General features: G+C 33.6%; 1 protein-coding gene and 1 long non-coding RNA gene across 3 annotated transcripts; one reads left to right on the top strand and one right to left on the bottom strand.

The window, feature by feature from the left end:
- The first annotated feature begins 2,078 nt into the window (after window positions 1-2,078).
- LOC107609988 (uncharacterized) lies at window positions 2,079-5,303 on the top strand. Its single transcript, XR_015892037.1, has 8 exons — window positions 2,079-2,643; window positions 3,087-3,193; window positions 3,344-3,400; window positions 3,571-3,848; window positions 3,960-4,060; window positions 4,241-4,337; window positions 4,443-4,508; window positions 4,884-5,303. It is a non-coding gene; the product is annotated as an uncharacterized LOC107609988 (long non-coding RNA).
- A 4,172-nt stretch (window positions 5,304-9,475) lies between these two features.
- On the bottom strand, window positions 9,476-12,457 carry SYP61 (syntaxin of plants 61). Of its 2 annotated transcripts, none has more exons than XM_016311569.3 (7): window positions 12,284-12,457; window positions 11,717-11,827; window positions 11,204-11,317; window positions 10,835-11,028; window positions 10,570-10,660; window positions 10,336-10,401; window positions 9,476-9,939 (listed from the first exon to the last, which is right to left on the bottom strand). In XM_016311569.3, the coding sequence occupies exons 1-7, from the start codon at window positions 12,335-12,337 to the stop codon at window positions 9,829-9,831; spliced, it is 741 nt and encodes a 246-aa protein (XP_016167055.1). In that variant the 5' UTR covers window positions 12,338-12,457; the 3' UTR covers window positions 9,476-9,828. The 2 variants fall into 2 exon arrangements, with proteins under 2 accessions (XP_016167055.1, XP_016167056.3); XM_016311570.3 differs by having other exon boundaries at window positions 11,204-11,321; window positions 12,284-12,439.
- Window positions 12,458-13,402: the final 945 nt, after the last annotated feature.

Here is a 13,402-nt window from a genome sequence, read left to right as displayed (position 1 = left end):
TGTCTCGGTAATCACGGTGATTTACAACTGCCCACGATGAAAATGGCGGGTTTAGGTTGCAATTTTTTTTTGAATTTAAAATATAATTTGGTAATTTAGAAAATCATAAAACTGGATTGAGAGCCCACTTTATTTTGAGGTAGGTGTAACTAAATTGAAGTTATTTTCAGTTAAGAAGGTTTTTCATCATGTTAACTAATTAAAAAAAATAAACAAAAAAAATACCTCGAGTAAACTCTCGATTCAAACATAAATCTTTAACCTCCTTTATGTATAGAGTGCCTTCTTTAAATGGAAAATTTAAAATTTTACTAATAATATTTAGTAAGGTTGTGACATAGACGATAGCTTTTTTTTTTTTTTGTTCTTTCATCTCAGTTAGAACCCACTTCTCTGTCCATTACATATTTGAACCTTTATACCATCGTTTAAACTTAAATTTCCATGGTATTCACCCTTTAAATACAACATTTTTAGACCTTTACAGACTGATCTAAAGATTGATATAAAATCTTCTTATGTTCTTCCACCAATCTCCATTTGTCCATTCAATTTTCAAATTTTTTTTGGTCTCTAGCGAAGAATCCAAATTCGAATCATAATATTCTGAAATTATTCTTTTCTGTGATAAATACAAAAAATACATTCTCAAAAATAGATTTCCATCGAAAATAATCCACTTGACTTATCTTGTGTATGGACGCTCTATTTCATCAGAAAACTGATTAACCATCACCCTATATGGAAGAGGGAAAGACAAATCTGAAAACCCACTATTACCAGACCATAATCATAATAATCGTAACAAAACTGGCTTTTTTCAGATATTTCAGACATGACATCTTTTTTCTCTAAGTTAAAAAACATAAAAAAATTACAAACAGTAAGATTAAGCAATTTTCTAATTTGTAAATTAAAGTAAACAAACATCTACTAGTTTAGAGGATAACTCAGTTTTAAAGGCGAGTAATGACTGATAGCCAAAAATATGCCACAGAATTATGACTTAAAAAATACATGTATATGCACAAAAAAGCATTGTGCATATACATGTATTTTTTAAGCCATAATTCTGTGGCATGTTTTTTACTCTCAGTCATCACTCGCCTTCAGCAATCAAAAACTGAGTTATCCTCTAAGCTAGTAGATACTTGTTTACTAAGTAGTTAAATTACAAATTAGAAAATTGCTTGAGTCCTAGTGTTTGTAATTTTCTTTTGATGCTATTTTTTAAGTTAGGGAAGAAAGGTGCCATGTCTGAAATATTTGTAAAAAAGCCAGTTTTGTTACGATTACATGTACGGGTCTGGTAATAGTGGGTTTTCAGATTTGCCTTTTCTAAAGACCATAAGGCTGATAAACTGAGCGTCGATACATAAGATAAGTCAAGTGGAGTATTTTCGATGAAAATCTATTTTTTAGAATGCATTTTTTGCATTTATCACAAAAAAGAATAATTTCAAAATATTATGATTCGGATTTGGATTCTTGGCTAGAGACAAAAAAAAAGTTAGAAGGCTGAATGGACGCGTGAAGATTGGAGGGAGAACATAAGAAAAGATTTTATATCAATCTTTAGACTTGTCTGTGAAGGCCTACAAATGTTACATTTAAAAGGTTAATACCACGGGAATTTAAGTTTGAAGAATGGTATCAAGGTTCAAATATGTAATGGACAGAGACGTGTGGTTCTAACTGAGATGAAAGAACAAGACAAAGATAAAAAAGAACAGCTATCCTTTGATGTCACGACCTTACTAATTAAATATTATTAGTAAGGTTTTAAATTTCCCATTTAAAGAAGACATTCTATACATAAAGGAGGTTGAAGATTTATGTTTGAATCAATTAAGAGTCTATTTTATTTATTTTTTTAATTAGTTAACATAATGAGAAACCTTTTTAACTGAAAATAATTTCAATTTAGTGACACCGATATCAAAATAAAGTGGGTTCTCGATCCGGTTTTATGGTTTTCTAAATTACTAAATTACATCTCAAATTCAAAAAAATTGCAACCTAAACCCGCCAATTCCACCGTGGATAGTAGTAGATTGTCGTGATTACCGAGACAAAACAGCTTTACTACGGCGGAGAGCTCAAAATCCGCAACAGCATATCACCATGGCGCCGTCATGGCTGTTATTTTATAACATACATAAATACCCCAAAGCGCGGCAGGTATATAGACACAAAAGGTTCGGCGACAGTTTCGGAATTAAGAAATTGGATGAGTCCCCAAGTATTGTTAACTTGGCAGACATTGAGAAAAGGGAAATGCCATGCTAAGACGTGGGTGTGCGCATGGCGCGTATAAAGGGGAGGAAAGGAAAGGCTGAATTTGGAAATTGGCTTGGGGAGAGTGGGGTTGCTATAGGGTCCTATTTCCGTTGGCTTCTTGTTGAGATACAGACTGATCAGAGTGAATAATACTATTATACTACTCCGTCTAATTTCTATGTTTGGTTTCCTACAATTTGGGGTGTGGTGGTGTTGAACAGATCGTGGTGGTTCATAGTGATGGCACAGATTGTGTACATCCTAAGCGGCACAAAAGGGACGCGTGGAGTGGCATCTCGACGAACGCCTTTGTGAATCTCTGTGATTCGTTCATCTCTCCCTTACATCTGGGGTTTTGCTCTGGTATCAATTTAAATTCATTTATTTTTTTATTTTTATTAACTTTTGAAAAAAATTTATTGCTGATTTATGAGAGACAACACTCATGTTTTGTATTAGTAGATCAAAGTCAAATTCTTAAAGAGGAGATATCATTGTCTCTTCCTTAAGAAATTATTCTTGCTTTATGTTAGGGAGATGCAAAAGGATTTCGATCTTCTCATGTTTTAAGTTGTGTTTCAATCTCCACCGTTAAAAGATAAACATTCAATTTTAATCAATGGCAAAGATTGAAACATGAAAAGACAATAACATGAGAAGATCCAAATACCGCCAAAAGAACAAAAAAAGGAAAAGGAAAGTGTTTTTAGTGTAGCACTTGTGGTGCGCAAACATGATAGTGGTGGAATCATTGAAAACTTTTGAAGTGATTATCTGATCATCTTTGACATTTGCTTGATTTCCAGCCTTCTGATTATTATTCCACCCACTAGTTACTGTGTCTGAGAAAATAGGTAAGCTGAGGATTCATGCAGAACTTAAGCACGTCAATCATGACATCAAATACCTTCAGGTTCTTTCTTTCTTATAATTTTGATTTGCTTACTAGGAAAGTGGAATCTAATTTTGTTGCAAGCAAAGTTCTTTGCGAATTCTGAATTGTTCTGTTATCTGTCAGAGCTTCTTGCGATGTTTATTGCTACCCCCGTGTTTTTTCTTAAAGTATGCAGGAAAAATTGGAAGAGCTTGAGAAAGCAAATGTGTCAGTCATATGCATAGAGTAAGCATTTTTTTTTTTTTGGGTAAAGAAGAAATGAGAAATTGCTGATATATGATACAAGAAGAAAGTTGAAATTGATTATGAGATCTACTAATTATTGTCTCAATTAGAAGTTCATGTTGTTCTTATTCTTATTAGTTATTATGATATTGATATGGCTTAAATTTCAGTTTGCTGCAAAACGTGGAAAGTAGGCTTGATCCACTTATTCTTATTAGTTATTATGATATTGGTATGGGATCGATGGTTTGAATGTCCTCAGGATCCACACGAATGTACATGTTTGATTCTATGAAACATGTACAAGGGTTTAAACATGTTTGCGTTCCAATCAAGTGTTACACTCTAATTAGAGCTTAATTGAGGATATGTACAAGTATAATTATAAAGAGGGTCCAGTCTTCTCTAAAGATTATTGGTTTTTGAGGAAGTTGGCTATACTTTTAAGGTATATCTTCTCAATTAATGTTGTTGTGGCTTTTTGGACGCCCCACCTTTCTTTCTTTCTTTGGATTAACCAGCAAGTGGACATTGACTGTGCGACTTGAACTATTTGTAGTTGCCAAGTCGAATAGAGATAGATCCAACCAGTATGCTGCCAACCATAACGATGATTTCATTGAATCAAAATCTGACAGACAGATGCTGCTTCTTATGAAGGTACTTAACTACCCTGTCTTTCATTTCATTCTCTCTATCTTGCGTGTAGCCTTGATTAAGCATGTGATTTGTCCTACCTTGGCATCCCTGATGAAAATGCATCTCCCCATGCGAAAACCATTCGTCGTATTCTTGCTATTTTATTTTGGATTTTGAATTAGATTTATTTGGTACTGATAGGAAGCAGGATGAGGAGTTGGATGAGCTTAGTTTAAGTGTATTTGTGAGGGCTTTTTCTTCTCTGATTCAATACTAGGAGCCTAAGTGGCAAGTCCAGGTAATACTTGTTTAGTTGTGTTAATGAAACTTGTTCTCATACTTCACTCTATTCTTATGAAAAGTCTCTTATTCTAAAATGGTCAAAATGTTGATGCTTTTTCAGGAAAAGATTATAGATGAACTGGGTAATTAGATGGACAGTACATCCAATCATTTAGATTTTGTACAAGTGAGTTTCCGCATCTAGTTTTCTTAATCATGTTGAGGAGTTTTTTATTTTATACCTTCATGATTGCTGTCACTAACTAATTGAATATCTATCAAGTGAGCAAAGGATTCACTGTAATAAAGACATGATAAAGTCTTGCATATTAGAATTTAAATACAACAGTAACACCTAAGCCTTCTCCCACAAAACCTTGATTGGTATAATTTGTATTAATGTTCAAATTCATATATAGAGTTATGTGACCTTTAAATAACTTTGATATTTGATATTGGTATAACAGTCAATATTTACTTATCATGTAAAGTTAAGGCTCTCATTAGACATGCCTCTGTATATTGATGAATATTGGAATGTTCTATTTGATTATGATTTCAGAAAAAAGAAGGCTAGTGCAAAGGGTCAAATCATGAACTGTTTATTTTCCTCTTCATCTTGGTGTTCTAATTAAATTACACTGTTATGTATAGCAATTAAATTCATTTGAGATTGGCCCTTGTTTTTTACATGAAGAGAGAGATATCTCAGTTTTTGCGAGAAGATACAAGATTGTTGGGACATGCTTTAGTGTCTATTAATCAAATGGAAGCCATTTTGGTATTTCAAGGCATTAGAATTTTATGATTGTGATGATAAAGAGACAATGTAAGGATTTAGATTCTCTGAACATTTGGATTACAAATATGATTGGATTTAGGGTTATTCGGATTAAAATTGTTCTCTTAGATGTAATGTAATGTGATGTCAACTTATTTTTAACATCCTTTTAGAATATGATAGCATGGAGTTTTAAACCTATTATTATTGTTATTATTATTAGTGCCTTGTCCAACACTTCATGTCCATCAAGCTGCATTTTTAGATTTAGATGTATATATTTTTATATGATACAAAGAACAAATTAAATTATACTTTAACGGTTAAGGGTTGTGTGTAAGCAACCTTTATAACCTTAAATACTAGGTTCAATTTTCTAATTTCTTTTTTTTTTTTTGGTAAGTCAATTTTCTAATTTCTAGTATAGCCATTTTGGCTTCTAAGTTATATTCTGAATTCATGGCGACTTAGCTAACTCAAAACATTCATGTTTTTATAATATGAAGTAAAGAGCTAAAGAGCATAGATAATTCATAATTGTATTACGTGTTTGCATCAGTTCTAGTACTTTTGAATCCATGTCTATTTTTATTATATAAGAGAGGATATAAATTTATTATTGAATGAGCTTATAATATATTAATTTTTTTTATAGTGTCACGTCAGTTTTTTTGCATAGATAACAGTTTTATAATTTTATAAAATAAAAATAATAGATTTTTATATAATATTTATACAAAAGTGATTAAATTCAATACTTATAATTACCAATTGAATTAAAAAATAACTGTTAAATACAATTAATATTATATTAAAATTATAATAATAACCATTTTTTGTTACAAATATTTAAAGTGTGTAATGACACAACATTTGTTTACTATGTATATATCATGATTAGTAAAATATATTTATAATATTATCTTACATATTTTTTATTCTCATTCACAATTATTTTTTTCTAACTCTTTTTTTTTTAATTATTTCTAAATACACTAAAGAAAAACTTTAAAATTACACTATAAAATACAATCTACTAAAAATTATTAACAAACAAATATACTCCTGTGTTTACTCCGGTGACGGTAGAGAGATTCGGTACTGGCAGGCGGAGAGACAGATGGGGAGAGATGAGAGATCTGATGATGGAGGAGAATAGGTTTTCGAATTTTGAAATAGAGTGGCGGCTAACAAATGTTCAGTTTAGGGTTTGTCATTCTATTTATATGTATATAACAAAGGTTTAAATTTGACCTCTAAACAACTTCTATTTACTTTGATGCGCTTATCCTTTGACAACTTCTATTTACTTTGATGCCTTTCTGCTTTGACCGCTCCACACTTGTGTAATATAATGAGGCTCATTTTTTTGGATATGAGAAGTATGTGTGTGTTGTGCATTATTGTAAAAAATGTGGGTATTAGACATAAATGTGGAAACAATTTTTTCTAAAATAGGGGTGAAGAAATTGGACCATACGATTTTTTTGTAAAAAAAATTAAATTTACTAATCGAACAGTCTAATTAATGTGGAAGAGAAAATTTAAATTTTGTTGAAGGTAATCGGATCCTCCGATTTATATTTAAAAAATAAAAAAAAATAGAATACACAAATTGGAGTACTCCAAATTTTTTTAATTTTTTAAATACAAATCGGACCCTCCGATTTGTGTACTCAAAAATCGGACGGTCCGATTTTTGCTCCTGACACCACACTTGTGTAAAGCACCTATACACTTCATATCTACGTTCTACACCTTTTTTTTCCCACATCTAAATTAAAAAAAGTGTAATAATGAACTATCCACTGCTCTCCTATTATATGAACCACCATGTGCTGTTCTCCTATTAGTCTATTATTATTATGAGTAAACTACCATTTGTACCCACGAAAGTTAAAAATGCTAACATATTTACCCATAAAAAAAAGAAATTATCATTTGCACCCATGAAATATAAACTTTTGCTAACAATATCCAAATCCAAAAAAAATTATTTGAAATTCCCAAATTATCCCACCACCACCACTTTTCCAATTCCAAACCCACCATCGAAATTCTTCCTCACCACCATCCTAAACCCTAATTACCATCATCACTCAATTTAAAGGCACCACCACCTCATTTCCTTCACCACTACCATCACCACCACCACTATTATACCTCCATTATCATCTTCTTCACATAAAGCAACAACAACAACAATAGAAAAAGCAAATTGTCTGAGACCACCGCACCACCACCGGCGAATCCCACCCAACCTCTACTCGCCGCCGCCGCGTCCTTTCCCCATTTCTTTCCTCCTCCACTCTTTCCCTCTCTCTTTCTTCTTCTTCCCCTCGCCTCACCTTCGCGAGCCCAGGACCATCGTTGCCTTCTGTTTTCGCCGCCTTTTACAATCCTAGAGCCACTGCCGTTGCCTGATCGCTATCGCTGCCCCAACCCGTTCCAGCTAGCCCTCCATCTCTCGCTGACACAGAGCTCCAGCCCCTGTCCAGTCCGCGATTCCACCCGCTCTTCCCCAATCTACAAACCCAGAGACCACTGAACCTACATTACGCAACCATTCGAAGAAGTAGAAGAGAGAGAAGCAAAATACAGAAGGAAAGAGAGAGAAAGAGAGAGAGAGAGAGAGGAAGGAATTCGCAGAGTTGACGGACTCTGGCAGCGACGACGAGCTCAGAAAATGGAAGGAGAGAGAGAGAGGATGGGGTTAGTGGTGGTGGTGGTGGAAGGGAAAAGATGATGCAGATGATGATAAGGGTAATTTGGGGTTTTATGTGATTTTTTAGTATTTGGATAATTTTGTTATATAGAATTCATGTTTTATGGGTACAAATGGTAATTTCCTTTTTTTATGGGTAGATGTGTCACTGTTTTCAACTTTCGTGAGTAGAAATGATATGTTACTCTATTATTATTACATATAGAGAGAAGAGAGATAAATAGAATAGATGTTTTGAATTTTTCTTTTTGGTCTGGAATAGATGTTTTGAAATTGACACTGCATAATTAGGAACTCTCACCAGGCCGGGCCGTGCAACTCGAACTCTGACCAGACTCAATTGAGTTGTTTTTTGGGTTTTTCTCGGGTCAGCTTTGTGCCATTTCATGGGCCGGGTCTAAATGCTTCAGGCTCGGACCATATATCCTTCTAATTAAGTATAACAATAAATAGAGTAGAATTTGGATTTAATCTTAATTTTACTCGAAAGCTGAGATTTTTTATTTGATTATAATTTAAAATAGAATTAATTTTTATGTAAAAAAATATTAAATTATTAATTAATAATATTTTTTTAGCAGCTAAAGATCTTTTGTATTTAACGAGAAGTCTTTAAGTCAGCATTTACTTAAAACATATTTTTATATAAATATATAACATATAAAAGGTGGGAGTGCGAGTTGATCGAGTAGAATTAAGACTCAACTTGTACCCGACCGATAGAATGCATGTTGCCAACTACAATAAGTTATTCTTTAGATGTTTAGAGGTCCAGCTACAATGTGAGTGTTGAGAAAAAATTGTGGTTAATTTTTTTCTTTTTGGCTAATGTCTTAAACAAATCATTCGCACAAACTATATTTGTTTGTTAATAATTTTTAGTAGATTGTATTTTATAGTGTAATTTTAAAGTTTTTCTTTAGTGTATTTAGAAATAATTAAAAAAAAAAAAGAGTTAGGAAAAAATAATTGTGAATGAGAATAAAAAATATGTAAGATAATATTATAAATATATTTTACTAATCATGATATATACATAGTAAACAAATGTTGTGTCATTATACACTTTAAATATTTGTAACCAAAAATGGTTATTATTATAATTTTAATATAATATTAATTGTATTTAACAGTTATTTTTTAATTCAATTGGTAATTATAAGTATTGAATTTAATCACTTTTGTATAAATATTATATAAAAATCTATTATTTTTATTTTAGAAAATTATAAAACTGTTATCTATGCAAAAAAAAACTGACGTGACACAATAAAAAAAATAATATATTATAAGCTCATTCAATAATAAATTTATATCCTCTCTTATATAATAAAAATAGACATGTATTCAAAAGTACTAGAACTGATGCAAACACGTAATACAATTATGAATTATCTATGCTCTTTAGGTCTTTACTTCATATTATAAAAACATGAATGTTTGAGTTAGCTAAGTAGCCATGAATTCGGAATATAACTTAGAAGCCAAAATGGCTATACTAGAAATTAGAAAATTGAACCTAGTATTTAAGGTTATAAAGGTTGCTTACACACAACCCTTAACCGTTAAAGTATAATTTAATTTGTTCTTTGTATCATATAAAAATATATACATCTAAATCTAAAAATGCAGCTTGATGGACATGAAGTGTTGGACAAGGCACTAATAATAATAACAATAATAATAGGTTTAAAACTCCATGCTATCATTCTAAAAGGATGTTAAAAATAAGTTGACATCACATTACATTACATCTAAGAGAACAATTTAATCCGAATAACCCTAAATCCAATCATATTTGTAATCCAAATGTTCAGAGAATCTAAATCCTTACATTGTCCCTTTATCATCACAATCATAAAATTCTACTGCCTTGAAATACCAAAATGGCTTCCATTTGATTAATAGACACTAAAGCATGTCCCAATAATCTTGTATCTTCTCGCAAAAACTGAGATATCTCTCTCTTCATGTACAAACAAGGGCCAATCTCAACTGAGTTTAGGTGAAGAACACCAAGATGAATAGGAAAATAAACAGTGCCAGCAAACCCAATATCATCATGATCTGACCCTTTGCACTAGCTTTCTTCATCACCATTGCCACTTTTTTCTGAAATCATAATCCAATATTACATTTCAACTCTCACATCAATATTCAAAGGTTTTTCCCATTTATATACAGAGGCATGTCTAATGAGAGCCTTAACTTTACATGAGGTAAGTATTGACTGTTATACCAATATAAACGGTAAATATTGAAAGTTATTTAAAGATCACATAACTTTATATATGAATTTTGAACATTAATACAAATTATAACAATGAAGGTTTCGAGGGACGTGTTGCTGTTGTATATAAATTATAATATGCAAGAGTTTATCATCTCTTTCTTACAGTGAATCCTTTGCTCACTTAATAGATATTCAATTAGTTAGTGACGGCAATTATAAAAGTATAAATCACAAACACTATAACATTATTAAGAAAACAAGAAGCAGAAACTCACTTGTACGAAATCTAGACGATTGGATGTACTGTCCATCTCATTACCCAGTTCATCTATAATCTTTTCCTGAAAAAACACCATCATTTCTACAATTTTAGAATAAGAAACATTTCGTATGAACAGAGTGAAGTATGAGAAAAAGTTTCATTAACACAACTAAACAAGTGTTACCTAGGCTCCTAGTATTGAACCGATATAGCAAGAATCAGAGAACAAAAACTCTCACAAATATACCTGTGCAAGGAGTTCTTCATGTATCGTAAGTCCAACACCTCCAATTCTTTGTACACTTAAACTAAGCTCATCCAACTCCTCATCCTGTTTTCTATCCGTACCAAATAAATCTAATTCAAAATCCAAAATAAAATAGCACGAAGAATGGTTTTTGCATGGGGAGATGCATTATCATTAGGGATGCCAAAGTAGGACAAATGACATGCTTAATCAAGGCTACATGCAAGATAGAGAGAATGAAATGAAAGAAGGGGGAGTTAAGTACTTCATAAGAAGCATCTGTCTGTCAGATTCTGATTCAATGAAATCATCATTATGGTTGGCAGTATACTGGTTGGATGTATCAGCTTGATGTGAATTAGGAAGCCTCATCAATTCCCTGCGCATCCCATTCACACTTGCATGGTTCGTCACATTCGAGGCCTTTCCGGCTTCCACTGAATTCTTCATTGTGCGCACCTAATTGAATACAAGAATCATTCAGGATTGCCACAAAGGCATGAAAACCTGGGAATATGATGCGAGGAATACTAATAAAAGAAAGTGGTAGATGAACCATTAACATTAGGTTGAGAAAACAATTTGACTATAATCCACCCTTCTCTTACTAAAATCTGGAAGACATCATGGATACCTGAGTGCGAGCACTGCTGGTCCACCTTCTCCGGTTTTCAATCTCGACCTCATCAATGCCATACCAAGAAGGATCTCTAGATGCAACAGAAATCGCTTTGTCCAATTCATCCACCTTTCTATCAAAAAAACCATATGTCAGCACTTTGCATGGTTTGTGTACACAACCATAATACAGCAAAGAGAGGATTCAATCCAAATATTAGCCTTGCTTATGATGTGTACCGAACACTATGTTCCCACAGAAACGAAAGAACTTAATAACCCTCTTGTGTTTTCACAATCGACAGAGTAAAAACCAAAACAATTCTACATAACTCCAAACGTCAATCCCATCCTTATTTTTAACCTTTTCTAGCATCCCCCGCCCAAATAGCATGAACAAAATCAAAACAAGCCTTAAGCATGCCACATATGGTTCTCAAATCCGAAATCATGTAAATGATTACAATACAATATAGGAAAATAAGTACAAGGTAGTGTGTGCGTGGTTCTGCATATGCAATAGGTATACCTGCCATTCAATGCTCTCACAAGCAGTAAGAACTTCCTTTGAGAGATTTGTTCGATCCCCACCGTCAGAAGTGCTTTCCCATTGGTGATAAGAAGATTGCAACTTATCAATCTAACAACACACAAAATGTTTACGTATAATTAAGAATATCCTGCTCTACGAAATAGAAGAATCATATAACCATTAAATAAAAAAAATGATCCTCAACCCTTTTATTTCTTTTCAGTATTTTTCAGCTATAATTACATGCAATACCATAAGATCGCAATTGTATTGGGATCTGTTCAAAATCCAGAATTCAAATTCAATAATAGCATGATCAGTTCAAAAAATCCCAATCACTATAGTAACCATTCACCCAAATAGGTGTATCACAGTTCAGTGATCAGATTTGAGTTGGTGGATCGACAAAATTCACGGATCGAGTAATACGAGCGACAGAGAAATCATTTGGCAGTTTCAATTGTTGAATCAAAATTGCAAAATTCAATGTCGAAATTGTACAGAAAAAGGAAAACCTAAGGGATTTGAAGAAAAAATCAAAATAGCAAAACGATGCGAACTTACGGAATCTTGAATCTCCTCTTTGACAACGTAGAATGGATCTTGAGCTGAGGGCATATTATCTTATTGTTATTGTTGTCGGAACTCTCTCTCTCTCTCTCTCTCTCTCTCTCTGCACAGAGAAGATAAATGGCGAAAGAGTGACACACTGTTGCTTTCTCTGTTCCCTGTAACTTCGCATTATTTTCAGTTTTGCCCTTTAACTTTCTTAAATATACGAATTGACCCCTTATAGTTTGCCTCATGTAAGTATTATTGTATTGGAAAATTTTAAAATGTAATTTAAATACCAGTGTTCATACCCTGGCCCAATAATAAAGGCCCAGGATCCAAGTAAAGAAGTCCAACCCAAAGGGTTGGTCCTCACCCAGTATCAGCCTTCATCCCAAGAAGTCGGTACTGAACACGACCTGCTCCAAATAAGTCGGATACGAGGGTTAGCTGGCAGATAACACCCATTCGAATGAGTAACTGCCCCTAGAAACTCTCTAACCACTTCATAGAGCCATATCTTAACCTCCCTAAGATATGGGAACGGTTATCCACCTAAAAAGGTGGCACTACTTCAGCGGTGGTTATTGGTTCCCCACTATAAATACACTGACACCATTCAGGTATCTCTAAGTTTCAATACTCTCTAACCTGCTCACACTCTTGCTAACTTAGGCATCGGAGTGTCTTTGCAGGTACCGCCCCCCATTCATTCACACGAACAAGTCGGACGGAGGACACTGAGTAACAGATCCACTCGAAAGCCACCTCCTTCATACGTTTGGGCCAACCAACGCCATTCAGCCCATTAATCTCCGGTTACCCACCGTAACATTGGCACCGTTGCCGGGGACCCGAGAGATCAACCAGTGATGGCGGATAGATCTCCTGAAGAGGGTCATGTGGAGACAGATTCTGAACAAGAGAATCTGAACACTGGAAACAATGAGGCAGACCAGACCCTTCACCAGGAAGCCAATGATCAACACAGGGAAGGCACCTCCGGAATCAAAAACCCGAAGGTAAATTCTTCGGAGGGGCGCGAATCAGAAAAAGAAGGACCATCCCACGCAATTGAGCTCATGGGATTAGTCCACAGTCGCCTCGAGCAGCTAGAACAGGAATGGGAGC

The sequence above is a fragment of the Arachis ipaensis genome, chromosome B7 (genome assembly GCF_059453495.1).
Source record: "Arachis ipaensis isolate K30076 ecotype BB chromosome B7, ASM5945349v1, whole genome shotgun sequence".
In the NCBI taxonomy this organism is placed as follows: domain Eukaryota; kingdom Viridiplantae; phylum Streptophyta; class Magnoliopsida; order Fabales; family Fabaceae; genus Arachis; species Arachis ipaensis.
The sequence above is the reverse complement of the archived record's forward strand: the minus strand, read 5'-3'. Positions and strand labels throughout refer to the sequence as shown.